The sequence below is a fragment of the Acipenser ruthenus genome, chromosome 20, assembly GCF_902713425.1.
Source record: "Acipenser ruthenus chromosome 20, fAciRut3.2 maternal haplotype, whole genome shotgun sequence".
Classification (NCBI taxonomy): Eukaryota; Metazoa; Chordata; class Actinopteri; order Acipenseriformes; family Acipenseridae; genus Acipenser; species Acipenser ruthenus.
The window spans coordinates 7652696-7679667 of record NC_081208.1 but is presented as its reverse complement, the minus strand read 5'-3'; the positions used below and the strand labels follow the sequence as shown (position 1 = coordinate 7679667).

The 26972-nt window shown below is 35.9% G+C and overlaps 1 protein-coding gene across 6 annotated transcripts in view; it reads left to right on the top strand.

Moving 5' to 3' along the window:
• The window catches only part of LOC117425703 (ubiquitin carboxyl-terminal hydrolase 48-like), a 29692-nt gene extending 3123 nt beyond the window's left edge, over positions 1–26569 (top strand). For 4 of the 6 annotated variants that reach the window (XM_058993397.1, XM_058993398.1, XM_058993400.1 and 1 more), the window contains exons 3-28: positions 1139–1259; positions 2351–2498; positions 3993–4120; positions 5865–5989; positions 10456–10564; positions 11047–11180; positions 11535–11617; positions 13155–13334; positions 13778–13921; positions 15706–15855; positions 16498–16698; positions 16906–17020; positions 17118–17260; positions 17655–17735; positions 18037–18161; positions 18427–18549; positions 19714–19775; positions 20654–20764; positions 21089–21222; positions 21544–21650; positions 21895–21999; positions 22158–22340; positions 22832–22957; positions 23633–23681; positions 24775–24801; positions 26482–26569. In XM_058993397.1, the coding sequence (XP_058849380.1) occupies positions 1139–1259; positions 2351–2498; positions 3993–4120; positions 5865–5989; positions 10456–10564; positions 11047–11180; positions 11535–11617; positions 13155–13334; positions 13778–13921; positions 15706–15855; positions 16498–16698; positions 16906–17020; positions 17118–17260; positions 17655–17735; positions 18037–18161; positions 18427–18549; positions 19714–19775; positions 20654–20764; positions 21089–21222; positions 21544–21650; positions 21895–21999; positions 22158–22340; positions 22832–22957; positions 23633–23681; positions 24775–24801; positions 26482–26504 (3037 nt within the window). In that variant the 3' untranslated portion in view covers positions 26505–26569. The remainder of the gene's footprint in view (positions 1–1138; positions 1260–2350; positions 2499–3992; positions 4121–5864; positions 5990–10455; positions 10565–11046; positions 11181–11534; positions 11618–13154; positions 13335–13777; positions 13922–15705; positions 15856–16497; positions 16699–16905; positions 17021–17117; positions 17261–17654; positions 17736–18036; positions 18162–18426; positions 18550–19713; positions 19776–20653; positions 20765–21088; positions 21223–21543; positions 21651–21894; positions 22000–22157; positions 22341–22831; positions 22958–23632; positions 23682–24774; positions 24802–26481) is intronic. The other 2 variants (XM_034042901.3, XM_034042902.3) reach the window with 2 other exon arrangements.
• Positions 26570–26972: the final 403 nt, after the last annotated feature.

Here is a 26972-nt window from a genome sequence, read left to right as displayed (position 1 = left end):
AAGCCTTCCATACAAAAAAATGAACATGTAGTTTAGATTTCTTCCATGTAAGTTCGAATTTGCGACCCTCACGATTCAGTTTGAGTCAGATCATTAAACCGTAGTGAGTGTCTTTTTAAAGGACACATATTTGGGATTTTAACTGGAGCTACAGCATCAAAAGTACTGGTCAAGGCGGATATCAAAGAATGAGAAAATGGTGCTAGATTCAATCCTTTTAGAACTTTGTAGCAGTTGAGGAATTAGTAACCCGAGTTTTAATAGTATGTGACAATTCCTTTGTAAGTAAAGGCAGATCAGCTTCGAAAAGAACAGCAAGATGATCTGAAATAGTAAGATCAAATGTTAAAAAACCTGGGAACAACTAAACTATGGGAAATTACGAAATCTAATGTATGACCATGATTATGAGTAGGGCCTTTTAATATGATGGACGATTTAGGGAATAAAGTAATCTCAAACTTCTAATCTGATTCAGCGTCTACCTCCATGTTAAAATCACCCAATAATAGAATCCTGTCCTACTTGATAGTCAAGATAGATAAGACATCACCAAATGCAGACAAAAATACCACATTTAACTTGGGTAGGTGATATATAATTACGATGTGCAAAGGTAATTGATTGTTTAGGGTTAGTGTTAATGACTCAGAAGATGAGTAGCCTTTGGTATTTTCTTGTTTAATTCTAAATTCAGAACAGTCCACCTCGTCACCCAGTGGAATGTGCCTTCTGAAAAAAGGTATACTTTGGTGGGGAAGCCTGATGGGTGTGCATAATAGTTTGGATTGTTAATCAGTTTACATATGAATGTGTGTTGGGAGCAAGTACTGGAATTATCCAGTAACGTGTGTCTGTATTCTGCCTGTTGCTTTTTCCATGTTCCCTGTGATAAGAAATCATAACTACATTCCTGAGCCTGGCACCCAGTCATGTAACCTAAATTGGCCGACAGACTAAATGTGATACGTTATGCTCTAGTGTCTAGTTAATAAGTGTGGTCTTTTCACTGGTGCCTTATTGTGCAACGCTACAGATTAGATCATCAATTGAGAAGCTGAAGTTTAAAAATAAAAGCTGTACTGTTTTTTTTTTTTTTTTTTTGTTTTTTTTTTTTTTTTTTTTATATTCTCTCCAGAAGAAACTGCAAGGGAAACCCTAATTGCCTGGTTGGTATTGGAGAACATACCTGGTTAGGAGAAATTGATGAAAATACCTTCCATAACATTGATGATCCAAACTCAGAAAGAAGAGACAAGGTGCCTATTTCTGGTTCTTTTATGAAATATGCAAAATATTCACTTGTCTCTGCCAGAAACACTGGGGCCTATTCACAAAGCTTTAAGCTAAAGGGAAACATTATAAAGTACTTCAGAAACCATAAACGTTTTGCATATTTTTTTAACACAACATTTTTTTTTTTTAACTTTATAGGTATTTTTTTATTATGCGTTCTGTTTAGAGATACATGTATAAAAACATGTTATTCTAGACCTGAAGGACCTTACAATACTGAAAATATTGTTGAAAAATATTGGTGTTTGGGCAAATTACAAGACATTCTTTCACCTGAGTGATTGCAATGCCATAATAAACGTTTATACTCAGGGTCTTTATAAGCAATAATGGACACTACTCTCGATTTATTTTCTCACAGTAAATATTGAAAAATAAAATAGTTCTTCATTCCATTATTATCAGTAATAAGGAAACAAAAACATACCTAATACATTTAGTTCAAGAAACATTTACCCATGTTTCTTGATATTTATAAACATAAAAACAAATATATTAAAATGCATTAGACTATAATTATGTCAAATACACCGGATTTACAGTGATTTCTCTTTTTTTTTCTTGGCTCTAAACAAGTTCCTGTGATGTTTTTGTTTCTTTAAAAAAATGTTGTGAAAGTTTCTCTCTGGCATTTAAAAATAAAATGTCTGTCAGTCATATTCAATACCTCCCCTATACAATGATATGCGTTTACAACCTGTAATGCAGAGTATGGTGGCCCAGTAAGTTTATTGTGTGTACCCGATCACAGGCCTAGAATGACACTTTAGTATGATCACAGCCCTTAAAGGTTTAAGCCCATTTTAATTCATGTAATAAAATGTGAATTTTCAAACATGCTTTCCAGTACTTACTTATAATAAGCTTTCAATAAATATTGATATCAACTGAGATGGGGTTCAGTTGAGCTGAACTGGCGGAAATATAACAGAATTGAATAGAAGAAAATCGTGATGTAAGAAAATGTTAATATTAACCGACAATTTCCAACTTTTAAATTTAAATTTGCAAGGTTTTGTTTCTTTTTAACTGTTCTCTTTATCTTTCTTTCTAGAACACATTTGTTGGGCTGACAAATCTTGGTGCTACTTGTTATGTGAACACATTTTTACAGGTGTGGTTTCATAACCTGGAATTGCGTCAGACACTTTACCTTTGTCAGAACTCCAGGGCTGAAGAGCATGATGCTGAAGATGATACAGGTTAGGATCGGTTAGCTCTTTTTATTAACAGAAAGTGTAATACAAGTACAGTGTGCATAAAGCCCAACATGAATCATTTCCAAACAGCAATTAAAGGCAGCGTAAAAACTTAGATTATAATTAATCAAATTATGTCTTTATTGGACAACTATAATATATAAATAAGTAACATATCGTATAAAATATGTTGCATACCTTCCGGTCCTGGTATAATGCTCTGCTATAGGAAACATTATAAATATTTTAGTACAAAATAGATGTTAAATCATTGAATGTACTAAAAGTCTTTAGCAGTCATTTCAACCGTTAGGATCGTTATTTGCTTCTCTGTGGAGCAAGCTTTAATGGTTTGCATTTACTGGTGCATCTGCTGCTTGTTCAAGGCATATTCTCCTTTTTTTTTTTTTTTTTTATAAATTTAGTCGTCGCCAATTATTTTTACCCCGGTTTTCACCCCAATTTAGCATGCCCAATTATTATCTGTATCCCCGGCTCACCGCTCGCAACCCCCCCACCGACTCGGGAAACGGAGGCTGGAACACGCGTCCTCCGAAACGTGCTCCTTCCAAGCCGTCATTTTTCGCCATTTTATAGTGCCGGAGGACAACACAGATCTGGCGGCTCCGCTGCAGAACCACAGGCGCCCTATCGGCCACAGGGGTCGCTGATGCGTGGTGAGCCGTGGATTCCCCTGCCGACCTAAGCCCTCCCTACCCGGGCAGCACTCAGCCAATTGTGCGTCAAGGCATATTCTCAGTCTCGCAGTCAACAGACCCTGGGGCTTTTTACTGGTCCTCTGTCTGCAGTTAGGTGGTTATTATGATCCCTAAGCTGTTCATGCAGCTCAGTCTTTTATTATTATTATTTGTTTATTTAGCAGACACCTTTATCCAAGGCGACTTACAGAGACTAGGGTGTGTGAACTATGCATCAGCTGCAGAGTCACTTACAATTACGTCTCACCCGAAAGACGGAGCACAAGGAGGTTAAGTGACTTGCTCAGGGTCACACAATGAGTCAGTGGCTGAGGTGGAATTTGAACCGAGGACCTCGTAGTTACAAGCCCTTTTCTTTAACCACTGGACCACACAGCCTCCTTTTATTGCAAAGTGTGAATTTTACTGTTTTGGTGTCTTTGTAAAATGTCCCCAAACAAACTAATTTTTAAAATGTTTATTTTTTTCAAATCAGACTGGAATTTTTGAAAAGTTTATTGGCTGCAATCTTCATGTTCCGTTTGGCATCAGCCTACTTATTAATATTAACTACAGCTGTTTAAGTATAAATACCATTTTCAAGTTGATTATTTGAGTAAACGATTACATGTGCCCATCCCTACTTGCCATCAATCTTTAAACAACATTTAAATGCCCGGAACACACAATTTGGTGAATTTCCTTAGTCATGATTACATTAGGGTAGTGTACCATGAAGGTTGTTTTCTATTGAAATCTTGCTACTCTGATTTATTAACAGAATGTGTATTTTCTATAGATTATGAACCACAGACAATATGTGAACATCTGCAGTACCTGTTTGCATTGTTGCAGAACAGCAATAGAAGATACATTGATCCGTCGGGACTTGTGAAGGCACTGGGATTAGATACAGGTCAACAGCAGGTAGAGTGACATGTCAATACCAATTCAGTTCTGAAGTCTCTAAGATGACTGTACAATATTTTCCTTTTTTCTTGTGTGTTACACATGGAACCCTTTTTATTCTGGATAGATCTGTAGATGTAGGATGTTTAACATAACGAGAAGGGACTTGCCAGATGGTAAAAGCCCTCTTATGAGGTTTCTATTGCTTTTAGAAAATGGATACGTTGAAAAAAAAAAAGAAGTTATTATTTTTGTGTGTGTGATTTTATGTAGCACTGGTTTTTGTTGCTGATGAATACATACGTTTTCCTCAATATTCCATGAGTAATGCGTTTTGTTCAGAATTCCATGCGTGCTCTTTAGCCTTCAGGCTTCAGTATCCCAGAGCCCTGGGTTTTTCCAGTAGCGTAAATAATAACTTGACACAAAAAAAAAAATCTTCTACTTACATGGATCTCCAGTTCAGTTACCTTGTACACAAAAGTGAACTTGGTTTGTGAACAGTTTGTAAAGCATTTAAATAAATACCAGTAATTTTTATATTTTTTAATTACGATTTGAGTTACCGTTAGGTCCTAAAATGCATTGGCGATGGGGAGGGGAACGGCTGTTATACTGATCCCAAACAGGACAGAAATAAACGGTAGAACAAAGACAAGTAGCCTACTAAATCGTAAAGATTAAGAACATGATAAAAGTCTTGAATTGCTTTTTGCAACAAAAAAAAAAGAAAGTCAAACTAATTCCAACCGGAAGCAAAGTAGCATGTAGGCTGTGTGTTTTACTTGCAGCCATGTGTACACTGTAAATTGTTCTATGTACATTTAAAAATGATTTATTTCTGTAAAGTGTGTGCAGTATATCTAAGATATTGTATAGCTTCATAACGTGTCAATGCGACACTATGATCTGCTTTGTGTTAATTGTGTACTAAGTAGGCTAAGGTAAAAACGATCACAAACCAATCACTTAGTTTCAATGTAAAATAATTGTAATTATTTTTGCATTGTACAGTAATGCGTACAATGCAGCAGCATGATTTATTTTGTTACCGGTAACCTGTAGGCTAAAGTAAAAAGAGAGTACGCTAGATATTCATTTGATTTTACTACTGTACTGTGTATAGCCTGCTGTACACATTTATATTTTTTACACAATGCAATGTGTACAAAGAACATGGGAATGTTATTTCAGTGCAATGATTTACACATTTAAAATCAATTGAGCACTATAAATATGTGTGTGATTTTTCTTTTTTTTTTTTAAACTGTACACCTCCTTGTTTCGGACAGCCTGTCTGTCTCCAGACGTGTCCGGTTTAGTGTGGGACTTCTGTATGATTACTAAATCTGCTTTGCTACTTTTTCCACTTTCATGAAAGTGAAAGTACAGATCTAGTCAAAACCTGCTGCAACCATGTAGGGATCCAGGATAAAAGGGTTTATTAGACTCAGGTTGGCTGGGGGGAGTATTTCTGAAATGGGTGAATTTAAAACAACAAGCAAGTAGTGTAGTTGCAGATTATTTCTGCATTCACACAATAAATCATGCCTTGAGCTTTTAAAGTATTGCAATTCATTGTACTAAGAAATATGTGTTAAACGTGTACAAAGCGACAAATACAAAAAATGAAACATTCAATTCTGTAATGCTTTTTTAGTATTTTATATTTTATGCAGCTATCGTTTTTTTTTTTAAAAGATCTGGGTTTTGCTGAGGCAGGTGTTAGATCTCTGATTTCTGTTTGTTTTTCTGAGTTTAGGATGCCCAGGAGTTCTCAAAACTCTTCCTGTCTCTTTTGGAGGACACACTATTGAAGCAGAAGAACCCAAGTGTGCAAAATATTATACAGCAGCAGTTCGGTGGACAGTGTGCTTATGTGACTGTGTAAGCCACTCCTCTTCTTTAATACATGTATTTTTCAAATTGTCATTGCAACACATTTACAATGTCATGATCATAAACTAACAGTTGAATTTTCAAGTTACTGGGTTATTGCCAAGAAGACAAGCCCACACATTTTGTAGATTCGCCCTTTTGGCAAATGTCTGTCAAAGGAGAAGCTGATCATCCATAACTATTAAAGACTCAGTAGTGCTCAATTTATAAATACTAAAAGAAACTGAAATTCAAGAAACCTTTTTATATTTATATACAGCTCTGGAAAAAATTAAGAGACCACTGCAAAATGATCAGTGTCTCTGGTTTTACTATTTATAGGTATGTGTTTGGGTAAAATGAACATTTTTGTTTTATTCTGTAAACTACTGACAACATTTCTCCCAAATTCCAAATAAAAATATTGTCATTTAGAGCATTTATTTGCAGAAAATGACAACTGGTCAAAATAACAAAAAAGATGCAGTGTTGTCAGACCTCAAATAATGCAAAGAAAATAAGTTCATATTCATTTTTAAACAACAACTTTGCCACTCCTGGCGCAAAAATTCAAGCAGCTCGGCTTTGTTTGATGGCTTGTGACCATCCATCTTCCTCTTGATCACATTCCAGAGGTTTTCAATGGGGTTCAGGTCTGGAGATTGGGCTGGCCATGACAGGGTCTTGATCTGGTGGTCCTCCATCCACACCTTGATTGACCTGGCTGTGTGGCATGGAGCATTGTCCTGCTGGAAAAACCAATCCTCGGAGTTAGGGAACATTGTCAGAGCAGAAGGAAGCAAGTTTTCTTCCAGGACAACCTTGTACTTGGCTTGATTCATGCGTCCTTCACAAAGACAAATCTGCCCGATTCCAGCCTTGCTGAAGCACCCCCAGATGAGTCCAATTTTCAGCTTTGCCCAACACCTGGTCATCTAACCATTAGACGGAGACCTGGAGAGGCATACAAGCCACAGTGTCTCGCACCCACTGTGAAATGTGGTGGAGGATCGGTGATGATCTGGGGGTGCTTCAGCAAGGCTGGAATTGGGCAGCTTTGGCATGAATCAAGCCAAGTACAAGGTTGTCCTGGAAGAAAACTTGCTTCCTTCTGCTCTGACAATGTTCCCCAACTCTGAGGATTGGTTTTTCCAGCAGGACAATGCTCCATGCCACACAGCCAGGTCAATCAAGGTGTGGATGGAGGACCACCAGATCAAGACCCTGTAATGGCCAGCCCATTACAGGGTCCAGCAAGGTCCAGCTCAGGGAGGTCTGGGCATTCCGGCCAGGTGTCCACGATGACGGGACCAGGAACCTCCCTCGGCAACGCCGGACTCGCTTGCACGGTTGGTTGTTCTGGAAGCGGCCGCTCCACCCCCTCTGGCTCTCGGGACGGCCGCTCCACCCCCTCTGGCTCTCGGGACGGCAGCTCCCACTTTTGCAGCAGCAGCTCCAGTTCAGTTGGCTCCCGCTCCTGTATTATCCACGGGGCCAACCCCAGCTCCTGTCTCTGCCTCTCCATCTTCCTTGTCTGCTCCTCCTGAGCAGCGGTGTTCTTATTAAGCCTCTCTATTAAATCTTTAAAATCAATTTTTGGGTCTCTAGGGGCGCCCACACTCGCTGCCACCATATGTGAAAGAATCGCCCTCACCGCGGTTCGTTGCCCCTTTAAAAACACTGACCCAACACACACAAATGGATTTTTAAAGCGTGGTTGCGCTATTTTTAATGAAAATACAAAAACAAAATAAACAAAACAAACACCTAGCTCTTCTTTGAGCAATAACTAAAACAAAACAGGAACCTAAACTGAAAACAGGACAGCTAAGCTGTTTACCTGTAACAAAAACAAAACAGCACACACACACAAAAAAAGGCTTCACTCTACCTTTTATTTTTTTCAAATTACGGCTGTACCCACACACCAGCACAGTCAGGCTTCTACACTCTTCAGCAGCAGCCAAGAGCAGACTGACTGCTCTCCATATAAACCCTGCACCTGGCTCTAATTTTCAATAATAGCCAGGTGCAGGTAATGATTAACAATAAAACAATTAACAAAACAATTAAACAATTAACAAAACAAACCAAAATGTGCCTTACGCACATGTTTTTCTGCAGGGAGGTTTTAACCCCCTCCCTGCTGTCTTACAATATATATAATATAAAAGCCATAATAACTTTCCCTCTTGCTCCATTTTCTCACATTGCAGCATTGTCATTGTCAATAACATAGTTGGTTGTTGGTTCTGACAGAGACTGACCTACTGTTATGGGTGAGTTCAAATAGGATTGGTCTGCTGAATCTACATAACCGTTTAAGGAAGCCTCTAGTGATCCTGAAATTACTCTAGATCTGAATTTATGACAATTATTTTTGATGATACTGTGTTTTGTTGTTCATGTTGGGTGTTAAAATCGAGGCATAACATAATGTCCACCAAGATTGCCTCATGTTAGAATGAGCAAAATAAGTTAAAGGAAGAGCTTTATTAAGATTTCAATCTGGCAACATTTAATACCAAAATACTGTAAAAATGATTTCCACAATTTACTTAAGAAACTAATTACTATCTGAAAGCATATCATGTTAAGTGACTTAATTTATAAAATGTACATTTTGAGTTGTTTAGCTGTAGTGTTTTGCACCATTCGCTATCAACATACGACAGTATTGTATAAAAATGTTTTTGAATGAATTTGACTGGCTAAAAGGGAATAGAGAACTAAATTATATATATCTCTCTCAGAAAGGCGTCCTGTATTTCGTAAGCCCGATTGGAGCTCAAGGTACAATGTTAGATGATGATTTGCATGAGATATGTAATTTGAGGTGGGTACAGGTTCCAGTAAATCTGATCTCTTTTGTATCGGTTAACTTTAACATCCTATTTTGCTTGAATTGTTATCTTTCTGCGTCAGAATTACTGTGCAAGCCTTGATAACTTTCTGAAACTTGACTAAAATAACGCTTGAAGTGTAATAACTGAAAATATTGACATATTGTGATACCTCCATCATCTCAGTTACTGGGTGGATAATTCCTTTGGCTCAGCTATTTAGTTAATGTAAATGCGTTTGCTAGTGATGTACTATGCTAGAGTAGTTTTCATCTTTGAAAGAAATGTGGTTTAAAAAAAATCTTCCTTTTTAAAAGTGCTAATTCTATACATTACAAAGACATTGCATATATTAGATTTAGAGGTCTGTCTGTATAAAAAGAAGAAAGCCTACTGTAAGAATTTACAGAAATGACTTTGAAAACAAATTCGTTTTTTGTAATTATTTTAAAGAGCTATAAACCAGCAAACAACAGTGTTTTACTCTTTTATTGGTGTATTTTATAAAGCCATGACTGTTTGAGTTAGTGCTGGCTTTGAAATTCTACATGCACATGGTGGTTAAAGTTACGAATGTAACTGGAATTTACCACCTGTTATTTATTGCACAAAGACAGCATAAAAGAGTGAAGAGCTTTTATAGGGTGAGCTATGTGGGACTTAATGAAATTCAAGTTTTTACTACGGTTTCAGCTGAATATTTTCTTTAACAGTTACACTATTAGACATTTGTGTATTATGTTGCATTAGTGATGAGTCTAAAAGATAATAAAATACAAATACTAAGACATAACTGTGACTGACATTGCCATGACAATTACATTTCTAAGATACAATTTTTTTAATATTTTTTACAGACCTATTTGTACAAATGCTTCAAAGTTTAGCCGTAAATTGCGTCTTTCGTAATGTGACTCTTTTGGTACACTACCCTCCAAGTACAGTACAAAATTATTTTGTTTAGATAAACCAGACATGATTTTAAGTGAAAGTGTGATAAATCTCTATTTTCTTAAAATATTTTTAGCAGGTAGATTCTTTACTTGACAGTTTCTAAAATAGTTTAATATATCTCCATCACTTATACTGACCTGTTTTTTGTTTTGTTACAGAAATAAAGCACTATGCAGTCCCATGAAACACAAGGAAACTGGCAACTGTTGAAACAGCTACTTGAATGTGACATTTGTAAAGTGATTTTCACCAAGTGTATAAATTGAAACTGGTGCTTTGATGTTGCTTCAACTCTTCACACTGGAAAAATTGTTGGAACAATTTCTCCTCCAAATACATGCTTGAAATGTTGCCTAAAATGTTTGTTTCATGGGATTTAAGCTTAAAGGTCCTCAACTGTTAACAGAAATGATTACATTCTTTAATATATATATTTTTTTACCTGAATCTGGAGTTGTTTCAGAAAGAGAGTGGTGAGGGTATATATAGGGTTAACTAGGCATGTTGATGCTTAGTCATTGGTATCCTTTAAGGCCCAACTTAACGTTTTGAGATCAATCAACTACTAGGAACAAGACAAGTTTTCCAGGGCTGATTGGCCTCCTCTCGTACGTTCATTTTCTTATGTTTTAAAACATTTTTTAGGACAATTTCAAAGTTATTTTGTATTCTTTTCAGGTGTAACCAGTGTGGCAGAGAATCGCAGCTCTTATCTCGGTTCTATGAACTGGAACTTAATATCCAGGGTCACAAACAACTCACAGACTGTGTCACTGAATTTCTTAAGGTGAGGTTCATGTATGTCTTAACTGCGTGACTTAAATATTCACTACACAGCATTTTAAAGATGTGATTATATTCATGAAAAGTCACTTCTGTATTAATTGAATAAAAATTGTCTAAATGTAGCTAATATCTCATACTGTAAGTAATTATGGCTGTTTGTCCAAATTAAAGAGAGTCTTTATGATGTAACTAATTCTCTCACTACAGACCTAATAACTGTACTGGCCACAAAAAAACGAAATTGAATCAATTCAAATGTAAATGAGAATTTTTTAAACCATTTGAATTGCACAAATACATACTGGTAACCTGTTTTAGAAATACGCATGTTAACAAGTAAAACTATGAAAAACTATTTCTACCTCTAACCTAGTGGTAATAAACATCTTCAAATTAAATCATTGATAGCAATTTTCTGGCAAATCTTGTCTTGTATTGTGTTTGTCCTGGTTTCATCTGGTGACCGGTTATCATCTTCCACAGGAAGAGAAATTGGAAGGGGACAATCGATACTTCTGTGAGAGTTGTCAGAGCAAGCAGAATGCTACCAGGAAGATCCGGCTCTTTAGTCTTCCACGCATTCTTAACCTGCAGCTGATGCGCTTTGTTTTTGATAGGTGAGCTACTAGCTTTTGATGCAGATCCCTGGAGGCTTCCATCCATATGTTATACACTACTTGAGTAGTGCATAGCCTATATCTGGAGAACACTTGCAGTGGACAGTAATTATGTAACTTGCTTTTGCATCTCCTCTAAGCTTGACTCTATAAGCTTTTATGGTTCCCACTTGAAAAATAGAAAATAACTGATTATATCTAAATGATAAACTGATTATCTATCAGGGATACCAAGATTTCTCATTTTGGATAATTTGGTATGCAAAAGGTCTTTGGCCCGTCTAGATTTCATTTGATTTACAGAAGTTATATTCATATCTATGTCTTAATGTTGTTGGTTTTAAATTTCTACAGACAAACTGGTCACAAAAAGAAGCTAAACACTTATATTAGCTTTCCAGAGATCGTGGACATGGGCCCCTACATGGAACGAAAAGGTAAGACCCAGAGTTAAGGAGTTCTCTCTTGAGCAAATTTGCTCATCACTTTTTTACCTGCTAATATTAATTTAACATGTGGCAAAACCCTTTTATAAAACTTTCCACATCACTTTATACTGTAGTTAAAAATATTTTGTTATTTTATAATTTTTAGTTAACATTGCGGTTAAAAAATAAATTGAAATCCTACCTAATGTAGTCGCACTTTAGAATTGTACATATGTAACTGCATACAGTATGTGGTGATAACTTTATCTCACATTTCGGTATCAGAAACTGGACATTTTAAGGTGGTGCCTGTCTGCGTATGTCCGCCACACTTACACTTTTATGTTCAATTAATGTCATTGTGATCTAATTTGGTTTACTTGTTATGTTCTTTGCAGATTTAAAAAATAGTGATTTAAAAAAAAAAAAACATAATTTAAAGCCAGAAATGAGTCTCTTGTGAGTTCGGAGGTTACAGTGTTATGTTTTTGACAGAGTTTAAATCTTGTTTTTGACTACAGGCGAAATAACTTAATAAAAACTTACCATGCTATTAAGCCAGAATGGTAGGATGTAACCACTAAATATCAAATATTATTACAACCCCCCTGCTGATTTCCTTTCTTCTATTCCTGGCAGTTTGTGTCAGACAGAATGTGTTTTAATCAGCATTCGTTTTCACTTTAGCAAAAATGTGACACTGAGTAACTTTACATTTCACTTACTTTGACAGGATGATGGGTGGTATTGGACATCTCAACAGTTTAGCTTTTGTAAACTGGCCAAAAAGCAGCACAGACTACTTTTGTCTGTGTGTGGGATAGCAAACTGCAAAGAGCTAAAACATGAGATTGTCCAGTAGTTTGGTGAGATAGTTAATGTAATTTATTTGTGTACTAAGGCTGCATGAAAGAGACCTATATATAAAGCCTGGTTGTCATAGAAATGACCTGTCACCGATGTCCCCTGGAATTTACCCTCTGGTTCCGTTGCAAATCACAGAACTCGTCCTAACAAGCCCAAAACGGAAAAGAGAATCGCGACAAACTTTTTTTTTTCTTTTTTAATCTTTAGACGACATGGATAGTTTTGTTGTGTTATACATTGGAATCAACGCAGGCCTTTGTTTTCAACCTGACTTAAAAATAAAATGTAAATCATGGCTGCTGTTGCAATAGCACACAATTGTTTTCGCTGTTACTGTGACATTTAACACAATCAACACACCACTGTGATCTTTTCCTCAACATATGTTTCATATTTGTATGATTTATAAATGTGCAGTCTTGAAATTGAACTCTTAATTGTTGCCACATTTGTAATTTTATAGGATTTTCATTTCCAGTTAAAGAGCACACGCTTTGAGATTCTTCAGATTCCCAAAGTATTTATATTCAAGTTCAATTTTGGGTATCCTCCAGTTAAATGATTTGTTTGCAACATTAGTTTTACATTCCAGCGCTGCACTGTCTACATCTCATTTGCTTGACAATCTACATATATACACCACAGTGTTTCACTCTCGTTCCTTTTCCTTCCTGTTTAGATGAGAAATGTGTATATGAACTGAGTGCAGTTTTGATACACAGAGGAGTAAGTGCATACTCCGGTCACTACATTGCTCATGTGCGGGATGCCAGAACTAAAGACTGGTACAAATTTAATGACGAAGAGATTGAGAAAATGGAAGGCAAGAAACTACAGCTAGGAATTGAGGAGGATATAGGTAAGGAAATAATACAAGCTGAAATCTGTTTCTGGGTATTCAATCAGTGTCATTTTTTGCAGCTTAACTCCGAATGGTATTTGATGGTACCAAAACTCCACTAGATTTAAGTACACTGTATTATTCCTCACTGGGGATGGTTTATGTTACACTTCACAGTTTTACGTGTATCTAGGGAAGTGCTTAGCCAAGTGTAATGAAACAGCTTGGCTATGACATTCCTTTGCACAAGTTATTAAGACTTCTGTCTGCACGTACAAACATTTGTATGTTACTTTTGCATTTTTGCATGTATTTAAATGGTGCTGCAGTGTAGTGTTGCAGACATGAAATTATTGACTGTCCTTGTTTTTATGTTCAACATGCTCTAGAAATGTACATAAGTTGAAGATCTCATGAATATGTTAAACTGTGCGTCTCGATTTCTATTATGTTTTTTTTAGCAGAGCCTTCCAAATCCCAGACACGCAAACCAAAATGCAGTAAAGGATTTCACTGCTCACGGAACTCCTACATGTTGGTTTATAAGCAGCAAGTTGAGAAAGAAGTAGAAAAAAGTCAAAGCGAGATTAATGTTCAGGTGCCGGGTAAGTGGGTTAAAATCCATCTTAGAATACATTAAAAACACCAGTGCCCATCTATTGATTTTCAGTGTTATACAGTCACAGACACGTTGGGACCCTATGCTTATTACACCACAATTCAAGGTAACAGGTTGAGGATAAGCAGCTAGAAAACTTTAAAGTATTTGTTCATGACAAAAGTGTTGGCACCCCTGCTTTAGTATTTGTGTGTCTTCGCTTTGCTTTTATTATGGCTTTCAGATGTTTATGATCATTTTTAACCAGTATGCTACTTTTGGGTGAAATCTGGGCCCATTCTGCCTTGCCTATTTCCTTCAACTCAGATAGATTAGCTACACAGTGCTTGGCAACAGCTTTTTTTCAGATCAGTCCATAGCATTTCTATTGGATTGAGATGTGGTGATTTGTGAAGGCCATTTTAGAACTTTTATCTTAGCTTTCTTCAAGAATTCCAGAGTTGAGTAAGCTGTATGCTTTTGGTCGTTGTCATGTTGGAAGATAAACTGTCTGCTAATCAGCCTACGAGCAGCTGGTATCATTGTACTTTGTAGAATGTTTAGTTCCATGGCTGCATTCATTCGATCTTCAATCACATCAATGTCTCCAGACCCTGAATTGCTAAAACATTTCCATATCATGATCGAACCACCTCCATGTTTAACTGTAGGTTAATCAACACAATCAAACATGGCATAAAATTTAAATAAAAGGAGGTTGGGGGAAGTAATAAAAAAACACATAAAGCAAAAATGTATATAAAACAACTATAAAAAAATCCACCTTATGAACTGCAATTAACATTTTACACATTCCACAACTTGTTTCCCTGTTTGGAGAGGTTTGTTTCTAAGTGAACTGGAGTACGTTTTGGTTTCACATTTCAAAAAGTTGAAAAGGAACAAAGTGGCAAACGTACAGAGTCCCCGACGACCATTTCAAGTGATCTCGGTTCACATACAACTCCAAGCAAATAGAGCCGCACTTCAAACGAACCAGGTGTGAAAGTGCCCTTCATTCTTGGCTGTTAATCTTGAATTTTCTTTTGGGCTGCTCGGACTGTTAACCTACCTGATGTATCCGTAATCTGAACGTCCACCTTCACACATTTCATTTGTGGTACTTCTTGATTTATTGATCTGATTGTGGATTTTGGTGTTCCGTATTTCTTTTTTTTTTTAAAATTTAGTCGTTGCCAATTAGTTTTTATTATTTTCTCCCCAATTTGAAATGCCCAATTATTTTTAGGCTCAGCTCACCGCTACCACCCCTGCGCTGACTCGGGAAGGGCGAAGATGAACACACGCTGTTCTCCGAAGCGTGTGCCGTCAGCCGCCCGCTTCTTTACACTCTGCAGACTCACCGTGCAGCCGCCTCAGAGCTACAGCGTCGGAGGACAACGCAGCTCTGGGCAGCTTACAGGCAAGCCCGCAGGCGCCCGGCCAGACTACAGGGGTCGCTGGTGCGCGGTGAGCCGAGGACACCCTGGCCAACCTAACCCTCCTCCCTCCCCCCGGGCGACGCTCGGCCAATTGAGCCCCTTGTTCCGTATTTCTTTGATACTGTATATAGCCATTTCCCTGTGATTGTAGTTTGCTACAAGGGCTTTTCTCAAACTTGAATCCAACTCCTTTGTCTTGACCACCTTATATTTGACATCCCTACTTGATATCTTGCACAAATTAGCTAAGCCCAACAAATGTGCTAAATTGTCATAAATATTGGCAAAATATTGGCCAGAATGATGACTATTTTTGGTCCATTATCTTTTTGTTTCTTTACCTCCTTAGACTTTCTGCAGAAGTTAGTTGAGAAAGATAACAGAAAGTTTGAAGAGTGGTGTGCTGAGATGGCTGAGATGCGCAAACAGAGTGTAGACAAAGGCAAAGCGAAACATGAAGAGGTGAAGGAGATCTACGAATTGTTACCCGCTGAAGACGGTCTGTAAAATATTCTAGTACTGTTTGTGATTTTTATACACTTAAGCTTTCTACTTTTTAAATGGGTTATTTTTTTTTTGCATATTTCAAAAAATGACTATTTAAAAAGAGAATAGTCATATGGAACTAAAGTTATTTGTGTCTATTAAGATTATTTTGGTTTTAGATTAAAAATAGATCAAAATAAGTGTGTGTGTGTGTGTGTGTGTATATATATATATATATATATATATATATATATATATATATATATATTTTTTTTTTTTTTTTTTAAGCTGTCAGCTGCCATATATATATATATACTGAAAATTAAAATATTTTTTAATCTTTAAAACTTGTGTACATTTTTTAAAAACCTTTTCTTTTCTATATATATATATATATATATATATATATATATATATATATATATATATATATATAATGTATTTTGATGCTTTTAAAACAATATGCAGTTTCATTTTGAAAAAACAGATTTAGGTCAGCACAAATGCATAGGTATTTTATCACTGTTAAGTTTACTCCCAATTTGATTAAAATGTATGGCCTGGTAATTTCCATAAGAGTAGATGCAGAACAATATTGTAGTTATTTCTAAATGACTGCTTGTATAATTAATGCCCCATATATGTGTATTTGTAGGTCAGCCATATGAGTTTGTGCCTTTGGAGTGGCTTCAGAAATGGCTGGACGATTCCACAGTTACTAAATCCATCGATAACTCAAAATTTCTGTGTTCTCATGGAAAACTGCACCCTGACAAAGTCGAAGATGTGAAACGGATATCTCAAAAAGCAGCTATGCTTTTCTTTAGCAGATACAGGGGTAGCCCCAGGTTAGATGGTAAGAGATTTGAAGTGATGTATTGGAAAATCTAAGGCATAGCCGCACAAATGATTGAAATTACATTTGTACATGTCCTTAAATTGGATGTACTGCAGGTCGTGATCTTTATTTTTAGTTTAGTGATGGCTCTGATTTTGCATTCACAGCTGCGGAAGGGGATGTATGACATACTTGTTTTAATGTTCTAACTCTCCTACTTTCTAGGTTCATCCCTCTGTCAAAAATGTGTAATAGAGCGATGCAGAGTGCTCAGATTAAAGAACCAATTGAATGAAGATTATAAAGTTATTTCAAACCTGGTGAAAGCTGCGGTTGACAGGTAGAGTAAAATTGCATTAACGGTTGTCTAATGGATATAGAAAAGGGTGGAGAATGGATATTTAATGATTACAATATGTCCTATAATGTCTTTCCAGCAATGAAGGATATTGGATAGGTAAAGCATCTCTTCGAAGTTGGCGACAGTTGGCTTTGGAACAGTTGGATGAGAAGGAAGAGGAAACGAGGCACACCAATGGCAAAACAAATGGCGAGGGGTCAGCTGTTCTGGAGGCTCAAGGTAGATTAAGTGGATACCATAGTAAATTTGAATACAATTTCCAGCATGCTATTTCTTACAGATTGGGCAGAGTTCAGCCACCAACACTTACCAGGGCTCTATATTACACTGTCCAATAAAAGTTAACCTAAAGTAAGTAGCAGTTACAGGAATAAATATTTAAGCTGCCCATAGGAAGTTACCATTCCAGCCACTGTTTTTTAAGGTTGATTAAGAGAGGGGTCTGCTGTGGCTGCACAGATTCATCCTGGTGCTCTCCTTTGAGAAACATTGGATAAGGAGCTGTAAAATATTTCCTAAAAATAAAATACTTGATTTTAGATTTAATGGCATCTTTGACAGCGTTTGGCAGGGTAAATATGAAAATATTACTGTAGAATCTCTTTTGAAACAGAAGAGGCACTTGGCAATAGGAAAGAAGAGGAAGATGCGGAGCAGAATTTACATTTCAATGAAGATATTCTCTGTTCTCATGGTGTGTATGCTATCCCTATTTACACACTATTTACATATTACTCGTGTGTAATTGAACGTGGGCACTTAACAAAACAAACGATTATCACATAAAGGTCCAGCATCAAAAGTATACAGGTTAAAATTAATGATGCATTTTAATAAGAATTATGTTAATCTTAATTCTATGTATTATAAATTTAAATATTCTCCTGGTTTTCTGTTTAGACCTCTCTGTTTTAATCCTCAATCTATTAAAATATTATTTTAATTTCTATTATTTTAAAGTATTTTTAATAACAATATGTCTTTGACTTCCAAAGGTGGGCTTTGCATATCTGAAATGGAGAGGAAACTTGTTTCCACTGAAGTCTGGAACAGACTGAAGGTCTATTTTCCCAAAGCACCGGAATTCATATCCAGTCAGGAGCCCTGCCAAAAGTGCCAGGTAACTAAAGAATGATGACGATGGGCGCTGTCCATTGGTGTTAATGTCTTTCATCGCTTGTTATTGTTTTGGCCGATGCTCCGAATTTGTTTGTTTTTGTTGTTTTTTTAATTTTTTGTGTGGTATGATTTCAATCTCAAAAGGACTTTTTCCTGGTTTAATAAATATTGTTTTTAAAAAAGATTTACAATAAAATGCTTTAAATAAATGATGCCCTTAATGTCAGTATCTCATTTCAGTTTTGTAATCTGTATTTTAATTTAAGACATTGGAAAGAGAAGATGAGGAAAATGAAGCGCTGCATAAGATGATGGCAAATGACCAGAAAACCGCTCTACTGAACCTCTTCCAAGATAAGAACAGACCCACTCTGCAGAAATGGCCTCAGGTACAGACACTGTGAAACATTGTATCAGAATTGAGTCTTATTTTTAAAAAAGCATTTTTCCCTATGAATGTGATGCATCACCTATATGCAAAAAAACTATCATGTGAGAAATAGTTTGAGTACAGGGCGCTTTAAATTAGGGAATTTTAGCAAACTGTTGACATACCTTGTTTGTTGTAGGGTGACGCAACTGGGTGTAACAGCAGGGAAGCTAATATTTGGAGTGGCTGGTTAAAAGGAGCACCACTAATTCATTATTTTGCGATGCATTCATGAATACTTTTGATATTGCTTGTTGAACTGCGTTAGCCTACTTTTTAATCACCTTTATCACTTCAGTATCTCATTTGCTTCACTAATGCAATACATAGATGGTCAGCTTAAGGAGGTTTGCTGGTCCAGTGGTTTAAAAAAGGGGCTTGTTACCAGGAGGTTCCTGGTTCAATCCCGGCTCAACCTCTGAATCACTGTGTGTGACCCTGAGCAAGTCACTTAACCTCCTTGTGCTCCATCCTTCAGATGAGACGTAAAACCAGAGGTCCTATTGTAAGTGATCCCCAAGTTCATCCCCAAGTCTGTAAGTCGCTTTGGATAAAAGCGTCTGCTAAATGACTAACTTATTATTATTATTATTATTATTATTATTATTATTATTATTATTATTATTATTATTAACAGCAACAACTAGGGCTGTAACGAAGGGTACATTTTGACCTTCGAGGTTCAGAACATGTTACCGAAGGAAGGTTCAAACCTTCAATGGTACTAATTTGCATAATTTACTGGTGACTTGACCATAGCTCAGGGGTATCCAATCCTGGTCCTTGAGGGCCGGTGTTCCTCTTGGTTTTTGTTCCAACTGTACCCCAAATTACTTGATTTGGTAGTGAATTTTAATACAACAACTTTTGTTTAAAGTAATATGCATTATACAAATCAAAAGATCGAATTTTGCATGTGAGTGATTTTATAGTATTCCCACATTGTCAAACGGTTTCTGTTAACGGAGAAAAAAAAGGAAAAAAAACACAGTATGTGATGCCTCCTGACGATTTAGAACTACCTTTGAATTGCTGGATAGCGAATGATCTGTTTTACACAGCTCTAAATAACTGACAGTTTTTATTTGTTATATTACTTTAAACTGTCCTTTGTTTTTTTTAGGAGTCAGATGTTCTTTATATTGTGTCCCTGTTTTTCGTGGAGGAATGGAAAAAGTTTATCAGGTGACATGTTATGTGTGTTTATCAAGTGACACGTTATGTGTAATATATATATATATATATATATATATATATATATATATATATATAAAATATAAATACGCTTTAGAAAACAAATCATTTCTATCTTGAATTTAAACTGAGAGCACAAGTATTTTAGGCTGCCCAGATTTCACCAACAATGTGTAACATACTGGTTACAAATGATCTTAAACCTTTGAAAGCTGCAATAAAACCAAAAGGAGGACATACAAAATACTTATGCAGGGGTGCCAATGTTTTTGTCATGAGCTAATTCTTTAAATTAAATAAGTTTGTTTGTTTTTTGATAGATTATTTGTAAATTACTAGGCACTGAGAGCACTGAACTTTTTATTAAAAGTTTACTAAATGCTTGTCCTTTTTCGGTTAGCTGAATTATGGTATAATGAGCGTATACTTTTGTCTGCGACTATGTACAGTATATACACACACAGAAGTGTGCATGTGGTAGGGTTACATACACGCAAACAGTTTTAATTCTACCCAAATTAAGAGGTGCTTTTTTAAATGATGATTTTATTAAAGTAAAATACGTTCTAGCAAACAATTAACCAAATTAACCAGTCATGAAGCAATGCAATTATCCAGTTACCCAAAAGTAAGAGAAGATGAGATCCAAAAATCAGAGGAAGGAAGGTGGCTAAGAAATGAAAGGCTACTGTTTGGTATTGCATTTTGATTCATTTAATATTCGATCATTTTAAGTGAAGGAATTATCAAGGTGTTTATACAATTTAAGTTCAAAATGAAGCAGGGAATGTTAGTATTACATTTATTATCCTGTACAACTTTAACTGATTTATTGATGCTGATGGTTTTTAATCTGTTTTTTGTAACAGGAGACCAACTAGATGTAACCCAGTGTCCTCTGTTGGAAACAGTGCCCTGCTATGTCCACATGGTGGCTTTATGTTTACTTATGATTCAATGATCAAGGGGGACGCAAAACTGTGAGTTCTCAGGTTTTAGTTGTTGGAAATTGCAAATTCATGCATTCAAGCTATCTGTTTTTGTTTTCATTAGAAGTATACAAAAATGTGGGCTAACATGATCATTGGATTTGTTTTAATTATTTTAATTATCACAATGATGGCATTTCTGCAGTATTTATAAAAAAATAAAATAATAAAATAAAAAAAAAAAACGGTATTGCTGACTATAATTTATTTATAGGCAATTTACAAACGGTATCGGAGAAAAAAAGAATATAAATTATAGTCGCAGTAGAGAAAGTATGTAAAAAAAGCCAAGTCGTCTGTCTTTCCTTTGCACAGAATAGCTCTGTTATGGCCTAGCGAGTGGGATGCCATAAGCAGATTTTTTCTTGTGGATCAGCCAATTAAAGTTTCCAGAAGAATGGAAAAAACACAAAATGACACTGGGAACTATGAATACCACACTGATCCAGGTATGTACAGTACAACACAGCTCTGCTTTACCTTTTAAATTCAAATGCATTGTTAATTAAATGAGCTGCTTCGTTTTTTAAATCTGCAGTTAATCAGTCATACCAGTTCCCTACATCATTATTTAAAGATTTACATTTTTGTTGTTTTTGCACCTAGGGGTGCTAATAGTCAAAACATTTTCCATGGGTAATATTCTAAATGTTTATCCATTATCAAAGATAAGCATGTCAAAAACGGTGGTCTTGTGTATCTTTTATTTTATGTTTTTTTTGCCCATAGTTCTTGTATTTGTATTTTATCGATGTTCTTTTTTCTTTCAGAGCTCTGTCTGGAGTGCAGGGAAGGCTTGCTGTTTCAGCAGCAGAGAGACCTGCGTGAATACACACAGGCCACCATCTATATCCGCAAGGTGGTTGACAATAAAATGGTAATTTTCAAAAATATTATATGCTTTAACAATAATGAAACATTTTCAGTAATTATTTTCATACCAAAATGACATTTTATTAATTAAAATTGGCAACCTTGCAGAACAGCAGTGTGATTCCTGTTTGCAGTCCCTCTGTGTCATCATGTGTTTTTCACGACTGTAACATAAAATGAAGCCCGCAATATAAAACCAAGTCGTCGGTTCTTTAAAATTGTTTTTGCTGAACCTTTTTTTGATGCAGATTGTGAAGGAGGCTGCTCCAGATCTTACCATGAGTGGCTCAGATGCTGAAGATGAAAGAGAGGAGCCAAAGGCTGAAGGAGAAAGTGACCCTGATTTTAACCAGGTCTTTTTTCATTTGATTTATTTGTTTAATGGCAGGCATGGCAAGGATGCAATTTTGTACTATGTCCTGGTTTTGCTTAATCTTATTGAATTTTACATTGTTCCTTTCCTTTTTTTTTTTTTGGTTCATTGTTTTTAATTGTGTGTTTTTGTTTTCAGTCTAATGATGGACCTAAAAGACAAAAGCTGTCCAATCCAAGCACAGCAACAAGCATCAGCACTAGCACCTTCACTGTTCATCAGAAACCAGGAACAAGGAGGAGTATCAGACATCGGAAAGTCCGGGGTGAAAAGGCACTGATCGTATCTGCTAATCAGACGCTGAAAGAACTGAAGATACAGGTATTGAATCGAAACATCATGAAACTGAAGGTGGCTTTCTCTTATTGGGAATTATTTTTATTTTAAAATTGCATTTTGTTTTATATTGCAAACATAAACATATGGTACCAGTACTTGTGGCACTTCTAGACCAATTTCCTGGTTTACCAGTACTAATGAATAATGTTTATCCCTCCCACTATACAGTGGTGGCACAATTTCATATTTTCTTATTCTACTATATCTAAAAGAAAGCATGTTGAGGCTGGTATCTTTTACATTAGATGTTGAAAATATACAAGCTTTAAGACTATATGGGTCTTTCATCAGTTTCTTTTCACAGTTGATTTATATGTAGAGAATTACCTATCCATTTGCATGCGTGTCACACATTTTTACATTTATGTGGCTGTAGTTCATGGTGATCTATTTTTAATTATACTCGTAGCTCTTATTTTGTATTCCCAGCCTTGCTGGGTATATGTTACTAACACATTCTGCTCCTTTTATAGATCATGCATGCATTCTCAGTGGCTCCCTTTGACCAAAACCTGTCTGTAGATGGACATTATTTGACTGATGATTCAGCAACACTGGGCAGCCTTGGAGTCATTCCTGAGTCTGTCATATATTTTAAGGTACGTGCTTGTTCACTCAGATAAACCCATTACATGGGTTTATCTGAATTAAATATGAAATGTTAGATACGTATTTCTGAAGGTAAAATGGATATGAGGTGAATAGATCTAGGATGTGTAATCTGTCTTTGTTACTTTAGAAGAAACTCACCCTGATTACAGTCCTGTTTAGGTATATTACTGTAATGACCAGGTGCTGGCAATTTTAGTCGGTAGGTTTCCTAATGGGAGTTGCTCATGCAGCTGTAAGGAGCAGTTTATAGAGCCTGATTGTTTAAACTCTGGGCTGGTATTAAATTAAATGATATAGTCATTGAGGGAAACCTAGGACCTAGTGCTGAACTGCTGAAAGTTTCTAACATTGATTAAAATTAGCCTGTTCATTTATTTATGTTTTACACCCAGCAGTAAGAGCGCTGAAAGAAAGCATTTTACAAGCATTTTTTTGTTTGTTTGTTTTTTTTTACAAATTAAATTTGATTTATAAAACTTAAGACCTGATGGTAACGGCAGTCAATGCCAAAAATACTGAAAGTGTAAATATTTAGCATTTTGAGTGCTGTTGAGTATCTTTATTCACTGTAACTGTGTTTGTGTATGCTATTATTATACTGTGTTAAATGTATCTTCATAGAAATGTATATTTATCCTCGTTTGTTTGTTTGTTTGTTTAAGGCTGACGAGCCAATAGCTGATTACACTGCAATGGATGATGTTTTCCAAGGTAAGATGTTTTTGTCATACTTTATTGGGACATTCATTTAGCCTCCAATGAGGGGAGCTTACACCTGTTTCAAACTGATGCTCCAGCGACATGCCGAACTGAATTGACATGAAGTACACGTAGAGCCGCACTTCGTTATATTCCATGAACCAATTGATTTCATACTGGAGAACTGAAGTGCCGCACACTTATTCCAAAGCAATCTCCCACAATGCACTGTAGTAAGTAATGACAAAACCAGAAAGTGAGCGAGTGTGAATGTATGTGTTTGCTTACGTTTGTTATTGATATTGTGAAATTGTACCAATGAAAACATGTAAACACTCTATCACGTAGCGTTCCTTGTTCTAGCTAGCGAATTAGATATGGATTCAAGTGATACCGGATGGCAAATCATTATTTTGAAGACTCTTTAAGAGAGAAGCATGATGGTGGCGACAAGAAATGTCTTCATGAAATGCTTAATTATAAGTGTGAGACTCAGAACTGGTTGCTCCACATTGGGCGCTGCCACGATTGATTCTGGTGGTAACAGGTGATCAGTGTAGGATTGTGGGACATGATACTCTAACATATCATTTGCATACATTAACATTAAGTACAGTTTGCTGCTGGCACGATGTATGAAACCAAGGCGCAGCAGAAGATGGAGCACTAGTGTTGAAAGAGTGTCCAGGCGTATTTAATTGTTTCAGACTCCGCTCTACTCCTGTACTTAATTGGAACATAGTAAATATTTTATGCTTGAATTCAGTTTGGCACGCCACTGGAGCATCAGTTTGAAACGGGAGTTATATGCTTTTCTAATGCTGGCTCTACCACAGCCACATCTTCAACTGATGTGGATGACAAAGACCCAGCACTCTGAGATATTCTGTAAGCATCTGCTGCTAAAACACATTTATTTTGAAATGTCTTTAATTGTGAAAAATGTAGCGAGGATCTGCCTGTTTTGTACCTTTTCACAGCTCATTTCTATACTGTTCAGAAATCATTTAAAGGAGGTTAACTTTAGCATAATAAGTTTGTCACCATACTTTTAGTAGGTTTCACAAACTAATATTTAAGTTTTAGTTTTTTGCTTATTTTTCAGTTTGTATGCCTGAAGAAGGTTTTAAAGGTAAGATTCTGACTATATATTGAAATCCAAGCTAAAAAAAAAGTAAATCTAGGAGATGTACAGATTAGAACTGAAATGATTAATAGGATGGAGTTGTTGAAGTCCATGTTGAAAATCTTAGCCTTAAGTGTTTTTTGTAAAATGTCGCTAGTGTAGAGAAACAGAACGGTGGGACACCAAAGCTTAAAGTGACAGATTACATGGTTTTTAGAATAATCAGTCAGTGAGTATTATTGGATATACACAATTCCAGTTAATATGTTGTAGAGGAGTTAACAATTTTTTAAATCCAGTATTTTAGGTAGCTTTGAACAAACCCCCTAGTTACATTAAGCCATAGCTTGTTTGTGCTACACGGTCGCAGACAAACGTATTTGTACCCAAAGCTTATTGTAAAGGTAACAGATTAAGGACAAGCATTTAGTAAACTGTAACCACTTTAATAAAATCTTTTATATATATATAAAAAAATATATATTTAATTTCAAGTATTCGTTCATAACAAAAGTATTGGCAACTCTGCTTTAGTATTTCATGTGTCCTCCTTTTGCTTTTATTATGGCTTTCAGATGTTTAAGATAATTCTAAACCAGTATGTTGCATCTTGTTTGTGAAATCTGGGACCATTCTGTCTGCATTGTTTCCTTCAGTTCAGACATATTAACTACTCAAGCTTGACTACAGTTTTTTCATATCAGTCTGAAGCATTTCTATTTAATTGAGATCTTGTGATTTCAAAGGTCATTCCAGTACTTTCATCCTCGTTTTCTTCAAGAATTCCACAGTTGACTTAGCCGTATGCTTTGGGTCCGCATACAAGCAGATGGTATCATTGTACTTTGTAGAATGTTTTTTATACATGGCTGCATTCATTTGATCTTCAATCACATGAATCACATTTAAAAGTGATTTGCAGCCTGGTCTACGTGCATACTCTTTTGTGTTCAGTTGACTTTCTACAGTTCTTTCGTGCACTATTATGCCTGATGCTTCTAAATCTTTAAGTCCTTGGCTGTTAGTCTTGGCTGCTCGGACGCTTGTCCTACCTGCTGTACCTGTATTTTTCTGTGGACGGCCAATTGTTTTAAGTATTTCAGTTGAATTTGTTCTGTGGTACTTGTTGATTGATTATTCCTCTGATTTGTGGATTTTGCTATTCCATTTTTCTTTGGTGCTGCTCTGGAGTCCTGTCCTTTTGTTGTAGTTTGCTACAAGCGCTTTTCTCAAACGTGAAAACATTCTTCAATAGATGTGGCCAATAATTACCTATTTTCTGGCTATTGATATTATAATGCAGCTTAATTAATGTGTAATGGTTTTCAAACATTTGATATATTTAATTTGTTATATTAAATGTGTCCAGATTTTTAATGTAAAGGTGCCAGTACTTTTGTCATGAACAAATATTTGAAATTGCTTAAGTGCTTTTTGTTTTTTGTTTTATAAACATTTGTTAAACTACCAGAAATTGTGTATTTTGATCTTTGTCATGTTCCTTGTCAACATAGCAGCTAATGTTCACTAAATGCTTGTATTTAACATGTTTTCTTGAATGAGCTTATATTAAGTGCAGGGTTCCAGTACTTTTGTCTGCTTCTGTAAATGTGCAATATTATAATATTGGGGTGTTTTGTTATTTTTCTTGTCAGAGATGTAATTGTGTATCCAATTCTTTTGTAGGTACTGGTCTTTTAGGGCACTAAAATTCCATTGAAAGAAGAAACAACATTGCAAAAGACCAAAAACAAGGAACATGTTGCAAGACCTCTTTAAAATAAAGCGTGGCGTGCTTTTCTCTTTGTTCGTGACTACTTCTCTAAACATCTGGCTATTTTCTGCATTTTTGTATTTAAACAATTTTATGCATTCTCAGAGCTTGAAGGCTACATGGCTTCTGTAGTTCTGTTGTTCATTACTGGGATTTAAACTTTCTTTCCTGTATGTCTCTAATTTGCTACGAGCTTGCTAGTTGCCTGGCCATTGTCTATGCTTCCTGATTTACAGAAAATACATGCAAGACTAAATACTCTGTTTGACCCACTTGTTTCGTAAGCAACATAACTTCTATCCATGCAGCTTTATTGCAAACCAAAAAAAAAATCATGGGGGAAATGTATAAATAATATTTACTATTTAATGTAGTAACCTTGCTTTTAGGTCATGGACTAAAA